The following is a 22,024-nucleotide window of genomic DNA, read 5'->3' as shown; positions in this document are numbered from 1 at the left end:
AGAATTTGTTCTTTGTGTCTTGCTTCTTTCACTTAGCATCATGTCAAGACTTATCCATATTATAGCATGTGTTAGGACTTCATTTTATGGCCAAATGATATTCCATTTTATGCATAGAGCACATTCTTTTATCTCTTCAAACACTGACGGACATTTGGGTTGTTTTAAACTTATGAACACTGCTGCCGTGAACATCCATGCACAGATATCGATCTGCTCAAGTGTTTTTAATTCTTTGGTGTGTGTACCTACAAGTGCAACTTCCAGGTTATCTGGTAATTCTAAATTAACTTTGGAGAATTTTATTTTAAATATATGTATATCTGTGCACCACTTGTGTGCAGTGCTCACAGATGCCAAAAGGAGCACTGAACCCCTGCAAATGGAGTTACAGATGGCTGTGAGCTACTCTGTGGGGGCCAGAAATGGAACCTAGGTCTTCTGCAAGAACAGCAAGTGCTCTTAACCACTGAGCCATCTCTCTCCAGTCCCTTTTTGAGATAATTCTATCTATTTAAATCTCATGTCTTTCTTTTTTGCAGTGCATGGGTGTGCATGTTCACATGTGTGGGTGTGAATATATACATATATGTATGCATGTGTGTGGCAGCCAGTGGTTGAACTGGGGTGTCTTCCTTGATCTCTCTCCACTTTCTATATTGAGGCAGGGTCTTTCTGTGAACCTAGAGCTCAACAATTTTACTAGTCTAGCTAGTCAGCTTGCTCTAGTGTTTTGTTTGTTTGTTTGTTTGGTTTTCCGAGACAGGGTTTCTCTGTGTAGTTGGTGCCTGTCCTGGGGCTCACTCTGTAGACCAGGCTGGCCTTGAACTCACAGAGATCTGCCTTCCTTTGCCTCCTGAATTCTGGGATTAAAGGCTTGTGCCACCGCCTCTTGGCTTGCTCTGGTGTTTAAAGATAGGCTGCCTCTCCCACCTGCCATTTATGTGGGTGCTGGGGAGTCTAACTCAGGTCCTCACACTAGCATGATAAGTAACTTACCCACTGGGCCATCTTCCAAGCCTTTGTGCATTTTTTAAAACCAGCTTTACCATGATACTGGTTCCTTCATCAGTAAGTTAAACAAATCTTTGACATCTGACCACAATATATCTTTGAGTGAGTTCATGTTTTAACTCTTTGGAAATGCCATTTGATTCGGATCATTTCTTTTCTTTGCTAATCTTTAGAGCCCAATGCTGACTCTTGATCTCCACCTTGACCCCCGTTCCTTACTGCTGCCTCCCTACAAGGAAGGAAAGGAAAGGAGCCCTCCACCCTGCTTAACCAAGAGGACAGCAGAGGATTCTGGGAGTTCCAAAGAGAAAGGAAATTTCAATTAGGGTCCTGTGACAGGGGTGGGAAATGAAGTCATGTGAAATTCAGGCAGAGCCACAGAATGGAACGTGTGCATTTGTTTCTGCTGGGAACACATAAAGACGTTTCTCCTGTGAACACAGACCTACTGCTAGTGTGGTTGTCGGCCAGGAAAACTCTAGAGGAAAGCTTTGCTTTAGATAAACTCTGAGATCAGGCATGTGACAATAAAACCCACTGGAAGAGATGGACGAATTCTCTTTGTTCCACCTCAAAACTTATGCTCACCAGCATTTGAGGGGAGGAGACGGACGGGGCTAAGGAATTTGTCAGGCAGGGAATGAAGAGAACACATAGACTTGGCCTGGGGTCTGAAGAGAAGGCTGGCTGCAGGAGAAGAGAAGAGAGCACAATTAAGGGATGGTGGAGAAGGAACTGAGAGAGCCCTAGCTCCTCAAAGGGCCTTCTTGGTGTCTTCTAAGAGCACCACCCCCATCAACAAGACAGTTCTCCTGAGCAGATGACATGGGTCAGCCAGCAAAGGCCCTTGCAGCCAAGTCTGATGACCTCAGTTTGATCCTCAGAGCCCACACAATGGAAGGAGAGGACTGACCCTCACAATTTGCTCTTTTCTTTTACATGCACATCATGGCATCCCCAACCTCCACCAAATAAAAAAAAATGTAAAAAGAAATTAAGAAAAAAGAGAAAGCTCTCACAGAGTACTAATCACACATAAAATCAGTTGTATTCTTGATCTCATATGTTTTTCATGTTTCAAACCAAGAACATCTGCTTTTGGGGAAGGCTGAAAAATTATGAAACCTCTATTTCTCCCCTCACAATTTCAAAGGAAGTAACTTGATTTTGATGACAATTTTCTCACTTTTGAGACAAGATATGGAAGAACAGATGAATGCAATGGAAGAATTTCACAGGTGGTTAAGAATGTGTAGGAAAAAGAAAAGCAGAATAAAGAAGAATGTCACCGATAGAAATATGATCTGAATATATCTATTTCTGAACTGCGTATCAGGCAGGTTAAGAAAACAAAGACAGAAAACGGCTTTCTTCTGACACTGTTATTTTGCTATCTTGCAGGCTTGTGTCAAGATGAAATATAGGTAATAAGCACTTTGCAAACTGCAGAGGACTGCATGTGTCTCTGAGGGGGCAGGCAGTGCTGGGGAGAGGGCACAGGCTGTGACAGCACACTGTGCTGGAGGCGTCCCAGCTTGGGGGAAATCTGACCTGCAGTGAGGACTCAAGCAAATCTCTGGATCTCAGTCTTCACCTGCATAGATGGAGGCCAATAATCATGCTTTAAGGGAAGACCCAGATAATAAGGTCTCCAGGAGAGAAGCAAGAACAAAGTGTTCAGGCAGCTAGGTCTTTTGGTACATAGCACAGGGGGAGCTCTTAGCACATTCCACTCAATAGTCCCTTTCAATATTTTTTGCCCCAATTACACCAGAAGCTCCTTGTGACTTTCTTGTCTCTATGTTCTCTAGGCACAGGGGCTGGAATGTCATACCCAGGGTTACTAGGCCCTGCCACCGTGTGGTTTTGTTGTTGCTGCTGGGGAGGTGGTTTTAGTATTGGGTTGACCTCACTGTCTCATGCTCTGCATGGTAGGCCAGTGGTGACTGATCCTTGGCCATTTTGACTTGTTATGTTTGAGTCAGGTCTTACTATTTTGCCCAGGAAGGACTTGAACTCTCTCTGTAGCCTTGACTGGTTCTGGATTGGTGACCCTCCTGCCTCAGCCTCTCCGGTACTCAAGCACCACCAGGCTTGACCAGCTACCAATTCTTGATGGCCACATCTGTACTCCCAGGGTGGTCGACACTGCAGTGCACTGGAATGACTGGCTCTTACCTATTCCCTTGGCCAGCGAGATTGCTGCAAATTGATAGCCTTCCCTGGGAACTGCAAAGTCCCCTCTTCAGACAGAGTTGCCTGGCCCAGGGCTACACTCCATCTGCTCCATGCATGGGGACAGCTTTCACTTAAGGAATGACTCACTCGACTGGGAACACCTGTGACTTCCCAGCACCAGAGCCCCAAGGGGTTGGCTGAGCTGGTCATTAAAATGCTATCCTGGTCCACTTCTTCCTCCAACCAGTTCCCTCTGACTTCAGACAGCAATTCCCAAAGACATCCCAATAATCTCCCTACACGTAACCTGGAACGCAGCCTCAAAAGCAGGCCCTAGACTGGATTTGTGGCCCGTGTGAGCATTGGCTCTGAATCTGGGAAGTCTCCATTCCAAATGATCCCAGGAGCCAGACAGTCCCCAGGGCCCAGTCACTGTCACAGGCTTCACTTGCAGTTACATTTTTATCCTCGCCCCCACCCTCCGAGTTTTCCTTAGGAAGTGTTTTTGGAACCCAAAGGGCAGGAGACTTAGGTCTGCAAACAAATGAGTCCTGGTGATGTGAGACAGGCTGCGGCAGAGGTGTGGCCAGGCCTGGGAGCAGAACTCAACCCAGGCATATATATATATATTGTGTGTGTGTGTGTGTGTGTGTGTGTGTGTGTGTGTGTGTGTGTGTATTTGCATTAAGGGCTGGAGAGAGAGTTCAAGGCCAACCTGATCTACAAAGCAAGAAGGCTTCCTAGGGGAGGAGCCGCTTAAACTGAGTCTTGAAGGGTGAGCTGATGTTGGCTAGAATGATAGGGATGTGTGAGAGACATCTCCGACAGGGAAGAGCATACTACGATGCATGACAGAGTCTAGGGTTAGAGGGAATGGGGGCAATAAAGTCTAGGGCAATAGAGGAAAGTCTTGCAAGGCCGTCTACAGCTTGGTACTCCAGAAATGTCTGTGCAATGAATAGCACATTCCACTATGGGTCAAGCTGCAGCCATATTGTTTCCATTCCCATAAGTTTTGGCAACAGTGGTTCTGTTTACTGTTCACTTTGTCTTTTTCCTCTAATTGTTTTTATGTTTTTCGAAAACTTAAAAATATTTATTTATTATTTAATATTTTTGGGACAGAATCTCTCTATATAGCCCTGGCTGTCCTAGAACTCGCTTTGTAGATCAGGTTGGCCTTGAACTCTCTCTCCAGTCCTAAATGCAAATATACACACACACACACACACACACACACTATAATATATATATATATATATATATATATATATATATATATATATATTTATTTATTTATATAGAGCTGCATATGGTAGTACATAAAATCCTAATACTCGGGAGGTAGAGGCAGGAGATCAGGAATTCAAGGTCTTTTTTTGTCTACATAGCAAGTTTGAAGCCCAGCCTGATATACATAAAACTTCCCCAGAAATAAATAGGATAAGCAGAGTGGGGTGCGTCTTTGTGAGTTTGAGGCCAGCCTTATCTACACAGCAAGTTCCAGGCCAGCCAGAGTTACATAATGAGACCCTGTCTCAAAAAAACTAAATAAGTAAGTAAATAAGGTATTTCTCTCTTGGAAGCCCTCCCATGCTTAAGGATTCTTTCTGTTTTTCCTTAATAAATCTACATTTTCCCTGCTCAAAAATTATAAAATAATAATGATAAATGTATATAGAAAGAAATGTAAAATGGCAACCTCCCCAAACAATGGCAATAGTAAAGGGTTGGAGATATATGTCGGTGATGGATTGCATGCACACGCTAGGTCCTGGTTTGATCCCCAGCGTTGCCCAAACACAGAAGCAAGCAACATAAAAACAGAAAGCCAAGAAGTATCACTTGCCATAATTAGAAAGCAACTGTAAAAAGAAATGCAATAGAAACAGGGCACCGTAATTAAAATTCTGAGTAGATGCTGTCGTCTGTCCTTGCAGTTGAGCCTGAGGCAGGTCTAGCTTTGTTAGAGCAGAAGATTAGCAAGCATTATAGAGGTTGAGACTTTCTCCTTAAGGTAATCAGAAAGTGGGAGAGAGAGGATCATTTTCTCACCATGTAATTCAGTGTTCCTTATAGCAGTACTGTGTACCATGAAAATCACCTCGGAAGCCCCCACCCCCCACCCCCACACAGCCCACTGTGAAAAGTTGGTAAACAAGAGAATGGCCTGCACGCGTGGCTGTTATCACCGAGTTGTTGCTTTGTGGTTTGGCTCTGGAGTGATCCCTCGGCTCAGCAAAGATATCCAAACCTGCAGCGGTGGTGCGCTTCATCCCAACACCACTGAGAAGGCAGCAGGAGCAGGGCTGGCCAGGGGACAGGACCCTGGGCGTCCCAGACCCAGAACTGGAAGTGCTCTTAGAGGATCTCCCCTATCCCACATTGCAGCGCGCGCGTGGGGAGGGGGGCAGAATTGGGACAAAATGGGCGATAAGGTTTGTCCCAGGCCACAGAAATCATTAGTACTGGTAGTGTGGAGGCAGACATGGAAAAGAGCAGTACAGCTTACCACTTTACTAGTGGCTATTATCAGCAAGGCAGACGAAGAAGAGCAGGGAAGCTGCATGATGCCACACACCAAAGGCTGGGGCAGGAGATCCTCAAGTTTGAGACCAGGCTGGGTTACACAGTGAAATTCCTTCCCAACAAACAGAACAATGAAACAACAACAAGAAAATTCAACTACCAGGCTCGACTCCTTGCCTTGGGGCAGAAATCGAGGTGGGCCTAGGTCAGGATGACTGGCAGAGTGGCAAGATTCTGCCAAGGGCTCCAGCAGGGAGCAACCGTAAGAAATGCTCTAAAGGGCAGGACCAATTCAATCAGGCATATTCTTGGTCTGGGCAAAGTAACTAGACTTTGGAGTTTGACAGCCTTGGATTTGACCCCAGCTGCCATTTTCTCGACAGATATGACTTTGAACAAGTCACTTAATTCCTTTTAGTCCAAGCCTCCTCACTGGAGTGGAATGTGGGGAACGCCAGTACTGTGTTCACAGGATTGTTGTGACGGTCACATTAGGCAATATACACAATGCTTCTGGTACCAAGCCTGCCACACCTTACTTAGTTAGCATCGCTCTCTCCCTGTCTTATGGCATAACCAGATCCCTGACAATACATTTTCTTCCTTCCTGGCTCTGTTTCCCAGCCCAGCTCCCAGCCCATACCTTCAGGCTGTCTATTTGAACCTGTGCTCACCAGCTAGGGGGTCAATGACAGTACCTGCAGATAAGAAAACCAAAGGGCACATTTTAGAAAGTGGGACAGGGACCTTCTTCACCTAGGGACAGAGGGGATGGTGGATGCTGAGGATGGAGGGATGCCCATCTAACTGGAAAGTGAAGCTGCTCTGGTCTTCCAGGTTGCTGGCTAGGCTAGCAGAGAATAAAGACAAGCCTCAGGTCTCCTGTGGCGTTAGAAGGCAGAGCCTTCAGCAAGTCCCTCCATTAAAAGCTACAAGATGCAAGGTTAAATATAGCCCTTTCCAGTTGTCTAGGACATAGATTTATGAAATGTCAGAGCGGTATTAGAGTGAGAAATAATCTTATCTCTGTTCTGATTTCAGAGTAGAAAGGAGGCCGTAGAGAAGAAAAAGAAATGGGGACTTTCACGGGGGGGGGGGCGAGGGGAGGCGGATGGAGGATTTTGAGCAGCGGGATGTGGTTTTAAAAGACACCCTTGGCTGCTGAGTGGGGAAAGTGAGGGAGAGTGGGAGCGGGGAGCCCAGTGTGAGGGAGGGAAATGAGGGGGCTGTAACCAGAGGAGCAGCTGTGGAGGGTGGAGGAGGAGGGAGGCACCCGCAGGGTGGGGTTGGGCTGCACCCCAGGTGACAGCTGCCCCTCCTTCTGTCTCCTTCCTGCAGAAGAGGAAGGCCATGCCTGCTTCCCATCAAGGGCTCCTACTCTGACTGCGGAGAAGGTAGTCCCTGCGAGGGTGCTGAACTTTTGCTACTCCAGGCTGCCCAATGCGTCCATGCAGAGCCTGTTAGGAAACTCCTCCTAATCTAAAGGGCCCAGTTGTGGCACACAAGACTTTACACGGAGCCCATCCAGTCACTTTCCACACCCCACACCCCCGTGACAACCCCACAGAGACCTGAAGACTAAATGCCACGTTCCTCTGACTCCTCTCCATGCCAGGCTGCAATCCAGGGTCCTCAACGTGACTTCTTTTTGATTGAATCTCTCTGCTTTTCTAATCACTTTAGCTCATAAATACTTTCTGAGCCTACTCCAGCTACAAAGGGCTGACTAGAGCCCCAGAGGCACCCCATGGACCCACTCACCTTCTGTCCTGTCCACTACCTCCACCAAAACAGCAGCTTCCCAGATGTTTCCAGACACAAAACTGCCTTGTTACATTCCCCCATCCTGGCTGGTCCTCCTCGCAGAAGCCAGACAGAGCTCCCAGTGTGACCCAGGACCCCGAACTTATCTTGCTGCCAGGAGGTCTCACTTGAACTCATGATCTAGACAGCACTAGGAAGCACATGTTGAGATGACCAGTGATGAACACCCTTTACCTGCCTCTCCTAGTGACTAAGCTTTGCAAAAGCAAATCCAGCATTTTAGCGCATGTCCTAGAGGTAGGGTAATCTCCCAAATTGATTGAAATTGAACAGAAAGACAAAGCTTCAGAATCTACAATAAGTTGACTTAAAGAAAATAAAGGGATATGCATGTGTGCATGTGTGCGTACACCCCCCACCCACCCCCACTTCCTTAGTCACTTTTATAATCCCTTAGGATCTCAAGATGCTAGGGTTAGGGTGTGATCACATGCACCCTCTCTATATCCAGAAGCAGCCCATTTCAGAGCTGCTGCGGAGCGTCTCTTCCAAGGGTCCCTTCTGCCCCTCCCTACACAACTCTAGAACTAAAGGTCTCCCACCCTTCTGAGACAGGGCAGGCTACCACCACAGCATAACTCTTCCACCAAGAGCCCACAGTCCTTTCCCTTCTCCTCTCTCCGCCTTAGCCATCCACTCCTCCCCTCCTTCCCCAACAACTCACCTCCCCGGCTCCAGAAGAGGGTGAGAGACTCGCCTCTATCCATCCTAGTGGATCCACTTGCAGCCAATCCTCACTCAACAGAGGAGGGTGTGCCAGGCTCACTCTGGAAGTAGAGAGCCCAGGGGCTCCACGCTGTTCCAAACCTGTCACTAGGTTCCTTGGTAGAGCACCCAGAGTCACGTCCTTAGAGCCAGTTCCCAGCACTCTGGCTGGGTCAGTTTGGCCCCATCAATCACATTGCCCAGTGAAGTTCCTGGGCAGTCCAATCTAGGTAAAGCAATTCTGGATTCAAAATAGGAGTTTCAGCTTTCTCTCTTTCTCATGCCTGGCTCTCCACCCACAACCTTAACGGTCCTGTTCACCCTAGTCCTAGCTGATGGACAGTGAGCTGAGCTGTCAGTGGGTTAGACTTATCTTTCTCTAGGTAAGGATCTCAGCTCTCAGCCAAAGGCTGAGTCCCAGCCTCATGGAGGACTGCCCTCCTGCTCAGCGGCTGTCCTGCTGAGAGGGGAAATGAACAGGAACTGGCCGTCTGAGTCAGCGCCCCTGGTCTATTGTCACTGTGCAAGCCCCTTCCTTCCCAGAGGAGAGCCGTGCACAGAGATAGGCCCTGTTTTGCAAGTCTCTGGAGCACACACACTTTCCCTCTTGGCCTGGGACAAGTCTGTGAACTCTAGCTGGGTGTAACTCAATTCAGTCTCTCCAGCTCTTAGCAGGGACCTGATTCACAGCATGGAGACTCTACACCGTAGAACATCCTCACCACGGACAGAAGAACTAGATGATAGGTACCGTGTAACAGGAGAGACAGGGGCTCTCCTAAGGTACACGCGCCAGAAGGCAATGAGACTTGGAGTCCAATCCCACTGTCTGTGGCATCAGAAGACTGCTAACCCTCCTCATGGCTTCTCTTACTGTGTCCATCAGACATCTGGGTCACAGATTCTAGCACAGCCTGTTTGCCAGGGCACAAAGCGGGAAGGGGTCACTGGTCTTAAAGTACTGAAAATGCAACTCGTTCAAATTTGTTTGTGTATGTGTAGAAGGACAAAGACGCAATTGGCCAGGAGCCAATCCCAAATGGACTCATTTGTTACCCAGCACTAAACAGCTCTGCTGGTGAAATGAGTATGGGCCCGGGACTGAGCCTGTGTCCAAGTAACCATTTTCTAATCAAAAGAGATGCATGGCTGCTTCTTGCCCACAGTGTGAGAGGAGACCCAGCATGAGCTGGGCTCTCATCTGTTTCTGATAGGGGCACAGAGACGGGAACGCAGTTGGAGGGTTCTGGTGGTTGGGTGGGAATCGCCTATATTAAGAGTTCCAACTGTTTGAGCACAGGCTCAGGAGCTTGTTGGGCTCCTGTCTTCAGGACCAGTTTCTATAGCATGGTGGAAAAACCACTGGAATAAAGACTAAGGGAGCAAGCACATTTAAGAGTGGCATTGGCTGGTGTCCAGGCAGTGATGTGGTGAACTTGGCAAAAGTGGCTTTGTAGAGGCCACATTGCAGCAGCTTAGAGAAGGACAGGGAAGAGGACTGAGGATGTCTACACGCAGGCAGTCTGGTTGTTGCTAGACAGAGAAAAGCTACAGCCCTAGGCGGAGAGATAGGCAAAGCAGTAGATGGGGTCAGAGGTGTGTCAGGATGGATTGAGGTGTTTCTGTCCAGCCTGCGGATCTACACTTTTCCCCGCCTCGTGCAAGCTGTGCTTTATATGAGACCAATAAGACCACGCCTTCTGATGGGTAGAACCCAGGCACGGCAAGCTTGAAATCTCCCCAGGTTGAGAACCATCACACAACATGTTTCCCCCAGACAGTGTCTTATTATGTAGTCCAAGCTTACTTCGAACTCATGATCCCTCTTCTAAGTATTGGGGTGACAAGCTGTGTCCCCATGCTCAGCTAGGGGGATTCTTGGGAAATACTGAAATTCAGTGTTAAAGTGTAGCTACTGCAGAGGGGCAAAGCCAGGGTGAACATCTAACCCCCCTCACATGGGCAGGTTTGTATAGGGGCTAAGATGACAGACTTTGGAAGCCATGCCACCCAGGTTCAAATCTCAGCCTCTTCCTTTACTGCCTGTGTGCTCTTAGCCAAGTTCCTTAACCTCTCTAGGCTTCTATAGATTAGTTACATAAAGCACAGTTTCAAATCTATATATTCCCTTTGAGAGGTAATAAAAACACATATACTACGCGGGTGTTGTGTTGACTGAGCTAAAATCTGCAAAACACTGCCTGGCTCAGTATAAGCTCTGCAAGTGCTGGCCTATGTTTCCTGGGGTTCCTCCTAGGGCCTCATCTCATTTATATTCTAGGCTTCTGCCTGAGGTTCAAGAAGGCTTCCCTTGGAAAATGTTTTTAACCTTACTCTTGGCTCAGGCATCTCAGTGGCTATGACCTCTCACCTGCCATTGCACAAGCCTCAGTTTCTCATCTTCCTCCCCAGCTCTAACTACTTCTCACTCCAGGTCCTCCTGGGCTGTGGCTGGCTACTGTTGGAGTTGCCATCCCATGGAGCCAGAGAGGTACTATTGAACACTTGAAGACTCTAAAGATTAAAGTCCCAGTCAGTATTAGCATTTTGCCCCCACCCAAGCCCTGCTTAGACTTTAGATGCTGTCAGAGTAAATGTCTCTGTGTAGGGAAACGGTGTGTGTGAGTTTCTACAACACAGACTTTGCCTTTGAGGCTTGGAATCGCGATAACGGTAGGGATGGAGAGCCACCTTCATCCCCAGATCCAGCAGTATGACTTGGTTGGCCCCAAAAGAGATCTCCACTTTGGTAACTTTGCTCCTTGCTCAGGCCATAGCCCCTGTTCCTCAGAGTCTCACAGGGAAGCGGGTGGAAGCAACAGTGTGTAACCACGGGCTGAGAGCCGAAGTGTGAGGGAAAATGCCTGGGAAATCGGAAATCTCCAAGCCAGAGCTCAGAAGAGGGAACAGGGTCTCCAAAGCCCAAGCGTCTTCAGCAAGCCTGTCAGCAGCTCAGATGTCTTCCTTGCTCAAATACTGCAAAGGAGCTGTGTGCTAGATGGTGGACATCGCCCACCTCCTGTGCGGCCAAGGCAACAGCATGTCTTTTCTGAGACAAGCTTTAAGGAGAAAATAGCCCTGCTCTCCCCTGTCCTAACCCCATAAGGAATTCCCAGAGGCAGCCCTGTGTCCCCCTCCCCAATATCAGGAACGGGACTCTATCTAAGTGGAGTGAGAAGGTATACCTAGGACCCCCATTTCTCCATCTGTGTTCATGGAGAAGGGCAGGAGACTAAGTTCTGAAATAAGAAATTTGCTGTTGAGACAAACGAAGGTTGCATCCAAAGACACCTACTCTATAGGGACACAGATGGCACTTAGAAAGACACACCGGCCCAAATGATTCCTAGATATTGCCCAAGGGTGACAAAGAGCTGACCTGTCAGCATGAAAGACCTCTCAGGGACTTCTTTGTCATTTCAAGTATCATTTTTTTTTCAGTGTAAGCCTTGCCTAGTTTCTCCCACGTGGACTATGGTTACATGCCATGGCCATGTGGTCCAAAATGTCTGCGCTGTGGTCCTGAGACAATCCTAGAGCTCAAAAGGACAACTCCAGTGAATCACAGGCAGCGGCAGTAAGGGAGCAGCTAAACAGTTGCCCATATTAATCTCCATAGCTGAGTGACCTTGGTAATGTCACCTCAGTTCTGTGAGTCTTTAAAATGAAAGGTTTGTGGAAGATGAGTAGTTTCCAAACATACACCTCATTTTTATTAAAATATCTGGATTTCCCAGCTCTTCAATAAACACAATAAAACGAAATAAAATGTCTGGGTCTCAACATAGTAAGAGACAAAATGTCTGCTTTTTCCATGGAAGACACTTCAATGTTGACACCAACAGATGTGATAATCATGGAGCTGGGGCTCAGTGATGACTGATCACCCCGCATGCCCAGGCCCTAGGTTCCAACCCCAACCGCAAACAATTTTTTAAAGATATATATTTGCACAGTACTGTCTATTGCAGCCCTGTTCACAACAGCTGAGTTATGGAATTAGCCTAGGTGTCGAAGGAAGGAAAATGTGGGATGTAGAGGCAATGGAGTTTTTCCAGTGATAAAGAAGAGCGAAGTTATGTCATTTGTTGGACAAATGGATGCAACTGGATATAATCACATTAGGCAAATCAAGCCAGTCTCAGAAAGACAAAGGCCCAGTTTTCTCTCATTTGTGGTTCCTCCATGTTTTACGGTCACATGAAATCATGCACATCTATACCGAACGAAAGCAGAAGTGAAAAATGTCTAGGGAACGAGGGACAAACTGGAAGGGAGAAAGGGCTAGAAAAGGAAGGGTGGGTGTGGAGGAGGGTGTGCTCAATGTAGAACATACACCTGCACAAAAACGTCAAATAAATAAGATGGGCGTGGCCATACACACACGCTCTGCCCCTCTGAGACTCCCCTGTTGAGCTCAGGTAACTCCTGGCGGCCCTCCCTACCCTGGGAGTCTTCAGCAATAAGCAGCTCATATACACTACTTACCACCCAGTACATGCTTTTCATGTGGCACCTTGTCTCATCCTTACTACCATCCTGTGACCAAGGAGGCTGGGGACACCCTGAGGAATTATGTCACTTGCCTAAAGACACACAACCCAGAACTGGTCAAGTTTGTCTGAGGATGTAATCAACTGAGGCAATCTTCATCATGTCCTTTACCAAGTAGTCAAACTTGTCTCCATAGAATTTAAGCATTTCAGGAAAGGAAAAAAAAAAACCATAACATATTCCAGATTATTCCTCCTCCAAGACTAAAACTAGAAAACTTCACTTGCTTAATCAAACTTCAGTGGTAGCCAATGTTCACAGAAGACAAGGCACCTACCATCTGAAGCCACTAGCAACATGGGCCCAGAATGGCTCTGGGGATCAACAGAAGGGGCACAATGGGAACCAGTACCTGTATTAGTCTGTGTTCTGTAGCTACCACGAAGTACCAAGGTGGATACTTCTAAAGGAAGAGTTTATTTAACACACAGTTTGGAATCTGAAAAATCCAAGAATAGAGGGTCTCATCTGTTTGGCCTTGGGGGAGGACCTCTTTAGCTACATCACAGCATGGCAAAAGGTATCTTGTGTGAGAAGGTTAGCGCATGTGTTCAGACAGAAAGTCTGAGTCATAGATCAGGCCTGCTCTTATAACAATTTGCTTTTGTGGAATCTAACTGGGATCTCAAGAGAACTACAACAGTCTCCTGTAAGGGCACACCCCCAGTGACATCAGCACCTTCCTCTAGGCCTCACTTCCATCACCTGCCATACTAAAGACCAGACTTCCAGCACACCAAACTTTAGGTGACACATTTAAACCATATCCAAATCATAACAGTACCTAACACTTTTTCTTCAAAGTATACACACACACACACACACATGGTAAGGCTTTACACCAATGGTTTTCAACCTTGCTAATGCTGCGACCCTTTAATACAATTCCTCATGTTGTGGTGACCCCCAAAACCATAAAATTATTTTCGTTGCTACTCCATAACTAATTTTGCTACTGTTATGAATTGTAATGTAAACATCTGTGTTTTCTGATAGTCTCAGGTGATCCTGTAAAAGGGTCATTTGACCCCAAAGGGGTAGTGTAAACCACTGCTTTACACTATTCACATGGTCCTGTAAAACATCTTGGATCACTAGTTCTTGACCATATCCCAATAAGGCAGTTGTGCTATTCTTTTTTCTTTTCAAGACAGGGTTTCTCTGTGTAGCTTTGCGCCTTTCCTGGAACTCACTTGGTAGCCCAGGCTGGTCTCGAACTCACAGAGATCCGCCTGCCTCTGCCTCCCCGAGTGCTGGGATTAAAGGCGTGTGCCACCACCGCCCAGCTTTTTTTTCTTTTTTAATTATTGGGTTTTCAAGACAGGGTTTCTCTGTGTAAACTTGGCTGTCCTAGAATTCACTCTGTAGACAAGGCTGGCCTCAAACTCACAGATTTGCCTGCCTCTGCCTCCCAAATGCTGGGATTAAAGGCATGTGCCACCACCACCTGGCTCAGATGTATTATTCTCATCCTCACATTATCAATAAAGAAACTGAGAATATGAGGGCAAAACTAAACATTTTCCTCCAAAAATGCAACAACATAAGGATCTGAGCTTCCATTCAAACATGGGCTGCCTTCACCAGTTCTACCACACTCCCTATCCCCTCCCCTCAAAAAGACACCTGATTTTGTATGATGTCTTTGAGGTGCTTGTGCTGGCTCAGAAACATAGGGTTTGGTCTCTCAGTGTGAGAATGACTTGCCAGTGTAATTGCTCTGTGTGTTAATGGTTGATGTTACTCTTTGCACAAATCGTGTGACACTGTTAATGGAAATCTAAGGGAAAGACTCACCCACCCTGTGCTTCACAATCCATCAAGTTTTCATTTCTCCACCATTCCCACTCTTGACGAAGGCAGAGATGGGTTGGTATTGTGAATTTTTATGTCCCATACTTTTTATTTTTTTGTTCTTGAGATTATAATTATAACATCTCTCCCTTCCCTCCCCGGGCCCCCCCCCCCCCCCGTGTTTTTATTTTCTTATAAGCATTGTCCATGTTGCTCAACAGTTTTCTTAATCAGCGCTCAAACAGCTCCACCATATTTCAGTGAAGTTGGATGCTCTACATTTGGTCAGTTCCCTATCATTTGACATTACGACTGTCACTATGTTTTTGTTTGTTTGTTTTACATCTTCTTTCACTTCCTTTCAGTTCTGGCCCAGGAAATGTGGGCGTCACAGTTTGACTATGACATGTCCTCTGTAGGCTTATGTCCTTTGCTCTGCCCATAGCTTCTGGCACTACTCAGGAAGGTGGTAGGAATTTTAGGATGTGTGGTAACTGTGAGGAGAGTTCTACCCAGCCAGTCCCTCCCTCCTGCTCTGCATCCTGGCCCCCATAGGTGGAGAACCTGCCCTCTATACATGTCTATCATCACATCATCAACCATGCACCAAGCCCTCCAAAGCTATGAACTAAAAGAAGTCTTTCCTCTTTTAAACTGTCCTCTTGGGTATTTTGGTCATAGATATGCAGAAGTAACTAATACAATGAATACCAGGATGGACACTGACCTCTAGAGTTCACACCTTTTCTTTTTTTTTTTTCTCTCTTTTCTTTTTTTTATTTTGTTTTTCGAGACAGGGTTTCTCTGTGTAGTTTTGGTGCCTGTCCTGGATCTCGCTTTGTAGACCAGGCTGGCCTTGAACTCACAGAGATCCTCCTGGCTCTGTCTCCTAGTGCTGGGATTAAAGGTGTGCACCACCACCGCCTGGCTGAGTTCACACCTTTTCTATAAGGATATCTGTCAGTTATAGGAGGCAAGCTGGGAAATATTTTTGTTCACTGGCCTAGAATTTTAACCCATTCCATGCGTTCCAGTGGGATCATTAAATCTGATTAGGAAATATGTCTTTAGGAAGAAGGCTCCCAGAGGAGGGGGTGAAATTAATTTGACTTCCTCCTAAGTCTCTGTCATTTAGTTTCTGTCACAATGATAGCAAAGATGCTGTAAATTCAATAAATTTATGAAGATGAAAGAGTCAGGTCAGCTATAAAAATGCCTTGATTTTGTTTCAATACAGAGAAGAGAACAGGCTCACCTTGCTCATAGCACACACCTGTGGGGAGGGGACATTGGAAGCCAGTACGATACCAGGTGCCTTGGGACCTGGAGCCTCTCTCTCTACCCCTGGTTTAGGCTTAAGTCCAAGAGTCTCAATTTCTTGATAGCTCAGGCATCTCCTGCTCTAGCTTTTGGACCCAGCACGGAGCCCCACGAGTTCAATTATTCCAACAATACAAACGTGCTATCAAACAGACATATGGTGGGACTTCTACCAAGCTGGGCATTGCAGTCTTTGTTGCTATAGAGATCTGCTCATCCTACCAGAACGGAGCCATGGTCTCCTCTTTCCACAGCACCTAGTCTCCAGGGTTACTAACTCCTGCCACGGCTACAAGGATGCTGAAAAGCACATGGCATGCCATAATAGGTCCAGCTCAAAAGGCAGACAGACATGAGCTCAAGTTTTTCTTTTACATCTTGTATCAAACCGTGTTACAAGACCTTGTTATCAGGTCATGGGACGGCCCTCCCTCTGGTTCTCATTTCCTCCTCCGTAAAATGGAGTCAAAAATTCATCCCCAGCAGTTGTTCACAGGGTTAAGTAGTGCATGGAAAGCGTTGGCACGCAATAGGTGTGTGATGAATACAAGGTGCCTCTCCCTTCTCTGCAAGGTACTAGTTCAAGTGGATGACTCCTATATGGAAAGCTATGCATATGCTAGGTAGTAACAGTGCCACAAACACACAGTAACGACTGCGCCACATACAGCATAACAGGGTGGTAGAGCCGCATTTGTTCAAGAAGCACCAGGGCTTGAAAGCTGGTGAGAAATCATTGCCAGATTGTGAAGCTGGCAGAAGAGCTGCCTCCCCTCACAGCGGCCTACTGTGTTCTAAGGTCCTGCTGGGATTCCACATGCTGCCGCTGTCTCTCCCCATCCCACCTCTCCTAGGCAGCTGCTTTTCCCTATCCAGTGATAACTGCTGAGCTTAGTGGCCGCTCCTGGTGTTCTCTCAAGCACGCAGGGTCCATTTCTGCCTCCAGCTTGGGAGCAACAGCCCTTCCGCGATCATCGCTCTTCCCCATTTGAAAAGCGACTTCAACTTTCAAAAAGCTTTCCAGCCTAGCTCATACCATATTCTCACAACCTCCTGCAAGGGCTTCTAAGAGCCCCCTCCAAGGATCCCTGACCGTTAACCAAAAAGATGCAAGAAACAAAGACAAGTGACCTGCTTAAAATCATCCTGCAGGTCCGAGGGCAAGAAAGCCAGGAGGCCTCAGTCATGGGCTCACTCTCATCCTTGCAGATGTACAGTCTTGGAAATTCATTTAAGAATGCAACTACAGATTGGGGATTTAGCTCAGTGGTAGAGCGCTTGCCTAGCAAGTGCAAGGCCCTGGGTTCGATCCTCAGCTGGGGGGGGGGAACCCCGAACAAGAACAAACAAACAAACAAACAAACAAAAGAATGCAATTGCAGCACTAGGAGTGGAGCCCGATGGTAGAGCTGCTTGCCTAGCATGCAAGAGGCCCTGTGCTCAAACCCCAGCACTGGCTGAAGTCAATGAGTGAAGAGCAAACACAATGGCAAGTGTAGTGGTGTACACCTGCAATCTCGGCACCGGGGAGCTAAAGCAGGAAGAGCAGGAGTTCATGACCAGTCCTGGGCTGCAAAATGAGTTTGAAGTCAGCATGAACTACCAAAGTAAGACTACATTTCAAAAATAAGCAAGTATACAAAGTAACACTTTCCGCACTGGTAAAATTGTGAAAGTGTATCCAATGTGTATAAAGAAAAGAGTGATGAAGACAATAGTGGATGGAAGGTATGCTCCAAGCAGAGGAAAACACATTCAGCTAATCACAGAAATGGTAAATGGGTGATTTTGGAAAAGAAGCCATTCAATACCACTGTATCATCAAGTTGAGGGTGAGAGGTGACAGCAGGTGAGGTTGGTGAAACAGGCAGGATCCCATCACGGAGATCACTAAAATGTGCCGAGGAACATCCATTTTACCCAGAAAATGTCCCCGCCCCACCAAAGCTCAAACATTATTTTTCCAGTTTCTCCACTTTTGCCTTTTCCATGTGGCAAACATACTATTAATAATTTTATCTAAAGTGACTCACTTTAAAAACACTTAACCTTACCCCAATAAAAACCACGGGAAACCCAAGTTTGATCTACTATGTAGACTTTTCTAATGTGCATTAAAATGCATGCAGAACTGAAAGGTAAGAAGTTTTCTCTCCATCATCCATGATAATCCTCGGGCTACTTGGGATCTACCTCCACAGCAGGGAGACAATCTTGATACTCCCACACCATCGTTAGCAAGGTTTGGACTCACAGCAAGAAAGTACTATGGTGGCTGTTAGGTTAGCTAGGAGAAGGTCAGAGGCAAAGGCCAGGAATCAGTTCTAGAACAGGCAAGAGTGGACATGGGCAGTGGGTAAGAAGAGCAGGGGCTATGTCTCAGAGGAAGTCTTAGCAACACATAATTGTTGGGTAGAGGGTTGAGTGAATGCACAAATGAAAATCATGTGAGATCAAGGAGAGAGGAGAGCGAAGGGTAACTCCTAGGTTTTCAGTTTGGTTTCCTAGAAGGATGCTAATGCCATTAAGAGAAAAAACAGGAGAAAAGGAAACAGGAAGGGAAAGGATGGAGCAAGCTGTGTTTAGCTGAGAGGTACTCACGGGACATTAGGTTGGCGCTAGAGGAGCGGGTTATGTCAGTGTTGGCAGCAGACAGAGATGCAGAGGTCAAGCCTATAGAGGTGGTTTCCTCACGGTAGCCGGGACTGCTAAGGGAGAGGTGCGGAGGAGAGGAGCAGGCCTAAGCTAGAACTCCAAGGACAGGACAGTTTTCATTGAACGGTGGGAGAAGGAAGGAAGGAAGGCTTTCTCCCTTCACAAGATCTTTCCTAGTCACCGCAGGACTTCCCATAGGCTCAGTCCTTCTCAGACAGCATGGTTGACTGCTTGTTCCTTTCTCTCTCTTTGAGCAGCCCATGAGGCTGTACACTGCAAGGGGTGGGGAACTGAACACTGAGCTCTTTAGGTCTGCCCAGTTGGAGTGAGCTTTTCCTGGAGGCTTCTGGGGCTATCTAGTGATAGATAGTAAGTGAGCAGGCATGGTCCTGTGTCAGGGGGTGGGAGGTATTAGGGAGGGAGAAGTGGTCATGAGACCACCTCCTGATGCTGCCAGAGGTTGCTGGGGTAGCCACCGCCTCCAGGATGACCCTGGGTGGGACAGCCATTGCAAACACAAAGCAACTGCTAAGAATCGAAACAAGAGCCAGTAACTGCCCAAATTTTGAACATTAGCAAGCGGAAAGCTATCTTCCAGACAAAGGTGTGCAAAGCATCTCTGTGTGACGCCAGCAGGTCCTGAGACTCCAGCTCCATGGCAGAGAAGAGAAATGGTACAAGGCGGTGGCTGGGCCATTCACCTGCTATTAGTAGCCTGAACAGAGCACATTCTCAGGATATCACACAGAAAGGCCAGTACTCAGAATCTTGTCCTTGGCTTAGTTCACCAAAGGAGCCGATTCAGCCTACCCAGAAAGCAGTACTCTTTCTAGGAGGCTCCAGGAGTGGGGCTCATGCGCACAACCTCTTGACCTTCTTGTAGCTCCCTGACCCACTCTGCAAACACCCTGTGAGCGCCTCCTCTTCTAGAGCTGCCACTTGGACAACTACCGTGCGATGCACGTCAGCCTGCAGAGCCTCAGAAACAGACAGAGGCACCCTCTGTGTCTGAACATGACATTGCTTTCAGAGTGGCACTGACCCACCTACTACTTTGTACAGTAAACTTGACTTACACTTGGCAGAAACTTCCCTTTCCTTCCCATTGACCTGGATAGTGGATGAAAGCTTCCCAAGTGGGCACAGAGGGAACTCTGGGCTCTTCTGGGACTCTTTGTGAGGGGGAGGAAAAATGGGGTGCTGCCAAGAGAGGAGGGCTGGGGGTGCAGTTCAGTGGTAGTTCACTTTCCTGAGATGTCCGAGTCCCAGGTTCCAAAAAGGGGGAAGGGGATAAAAGTTAAGTTGGTGGGGGTATGGGTAGAGCAAGGGCGACTGTTACCTTGCACAATGCTCTTGCAAAGGCAAGCTAGCAAAAGTTGTCTCCAGACCCTAATCTCCACACTGTGAGGTTTAGGAAGAAGTTGTTGGGGGAAACTATGCCCGCACCCTTGAGTCCACCTCTGGAGGGACACAGAGGGCAAAGAAGAGCACATTGAAAGTAGGAGGACAACAGACTCCAAGCTGTCCAATGCGCCCTCCCCTCTGTCCATGCAGGGAGAAGAGCTCAGTTAAGTAAGGGCTGGGGCCGGGAGGTGGGGGGCAGGGCATTACACAGCAAGAAACAGCTTCATCTGGCTCACTCAGAGCAGGCAGCAGCCGAGGTAGAGCCCAGAGAGGTGTAGGTGTACACGTGTGGGGCGGGGCTGGGGGCTGGGAGAGCCGGAGGTTTGAATAACAAAGGAGACTCCTGAAGGGTAAGCCGTGCATGGCTCCAGGGAGAAAGCACTGTGCTAGCAATAAACTTCAGTCGCTGGCGCTCCAGCCACCCTCCAGAGGCTGCATGGAGTTGCTGGCGAAAGAGCCAGCTCCTGCCTGCTCAGGGAGCTCAGACTTATGCAATTCAGCCTGGTACTGGAGCAGGGGAGCTGGGAGTTCACCCGTATCTCCCTCAGGCTTTCTCCCCGCCCCCTGCCAGCCCCTGCAAGTCACGCCAAGGGTCAGGGGCCCTGTGAGCCAGGGAGGCTCTGGCTAGAGAAGCCCGGGGAAAAGGAGGGAAGGAAAGAGAGTACCTGTTGCTGAATGCATCCTGGTGCTCTGGCTCTTACTCCTCGGTTGCTTGTGGTGAGAGTTGCCCATCATTCTGTTCTGGACTGGCAGCCACCGCGGCCGCCGCGCCACCGCCTCCTCCTCCTCCTCCTCCTCCTTCTCCTCCCCCTCCTTCTCCTCCTCCTCTTCCTCCTCCTCGACCTGTGCTCCTCCCCAGGTGCTTACATCACCTCAGCTTTGCTTCTTACACACATGGCTCTTCCAAATCCCACTTGTGCCCTTGGCATAGTATTGTCCAGATCTGAACCTCTCACTTGGACTAGAGCCTGCTAGGGCGCTCTCTCTCTCTCTCTCTCTCTCTCTCTCTCTCTCTCTCTCTCTCTCTCTCTCTCTCTCTCTCTCTCTCTCTCTCCTCCCTCGCTCCCTTCCTCCCTCTCTATCCCCTCCCCCTTGCTCAGCGCTCCTGTCAGGTCTAGCAGCCCAGGTTCCAAAAAAGAACCTTAGCAAACCCTGAGTGCAAGCCCCACCTCATCTGAATCTGCACATGGGGCCAGCCCCCGCAACCCCCGGGACCCGACTCGTTTGCCCTTACTGTCCCTGGCTGCCTCTGCTCTCAGAGCTGTCATTCCTGCTGCCGCTTGCTCTCTGGATCTGCAGAAGCTTGCAGGAGCGAGGGGCCAATTACAGAGCCTCATCCATGAGTGTGACAAGGACCAGTGAAGGAATGTGCTACCCAGGAATTCTAAGTGACACAGCTCTCTGTTCCACTGGGGGACGGATCCAGTTCTGTGACAGCTGCCAGTGGGTTCTGGGCTCCAGTCCTAAGAGAAACCTGAAGAAATTTGGGCAGAGCACGAGGCTTCCAGGCTGCAGGCTTGGCGCTAGCACATCCAGATGCCTCTGGAATGCCCAATGCGGCCACCAGGCGTACCTGCTTCCTTGTCAGACACACCTGAAGCCTCACTCCACTCTCCCCTCCCTTGCCTGCTTTGCCTTCCCATGGGAGGGCAGAGCCAGCAGCCCAGAGATTCACAGACTGGAACTGGGACCCTCGGCAGCCAATGAGAAGGCTCTTTTCATGTCCCACAGAAAATCCATGCGCGCGCCGCATGCGCGCGCTCTCACACACATTTGCAGCAGCCTGTCGCGAGTGCTGCAGCCCTGTGGGATAAGTGACAAGGGGCAGGTGGTGCTGGCTCAGCAGCCTGTTCCAGCCTCACAGCCTGACAATAAGCTAGGTCCATCGGTTCTGGAATCAAGTCTGCTGGAGCCAGACAGCCCTGAGTCAATTAGGCGAGGTAGTAAGACCGTTCAATGCTGATGTCATCAGACACAGGAACAGGGGGCCTGTCTGTCATAATCACAGCCACAGAGCATTGTGGGTGTGGGTCAGAGCTTTTTGATT

The 22,024-nt window shown here is 48.1% G+C and overlaps 1 protein-coding gene across 3 annotated transcripts in view; it reads right to left on the bottom strand.

Annotated features, from left to right (window-relative positions):
• Window positions 1-20,963, bottom strand: part of Nhsl2 (NHS like 2) — an 82,095-nt gene extending 61,132 nt beyond the window's left edge. For 2 of the 3 annotated variants that reach the window (XM_036174248.1, XM_036174249.1), the window contains exon 1: window positions 20,643-20,963. In XM_036174248.1, coding sequence (XP_036030141.1) covers window positions 20,643-20,712 — 70 coding nt within the window. In that variant the 5' untranslated portion in view covers window positions 20,713-20,963. Of the gene's footprint in view, window positions 1-8,209; window positions 8,380-20,642 lie in introns of those variants that run through there. The other variant, XM_036174247.1, reaches the window with a different exon arrangement.
• Window positions 20,964-22,024: the final 1,061 nt, after the last annotated feature.

The sequence above is a fragment of the Onychomys torridus genome, chromosome X (genome assembly GCF_903995425.1).
Source record: "Onychomys torridus chromosome X, mOncTor1.1, whole genome shotgun sequence".
Lineage (NCBI taxonomy): Eukaryota > Metazoa > Chordata > Mammalia > Rodentia > Cricetidae > Onychomys > Onychomys torridus.
The sequence above is the reverse complement of the archived record's forward strand: the minus strand, read 5'-3'. Positions and strand labels throughout refer to the sequence as shown.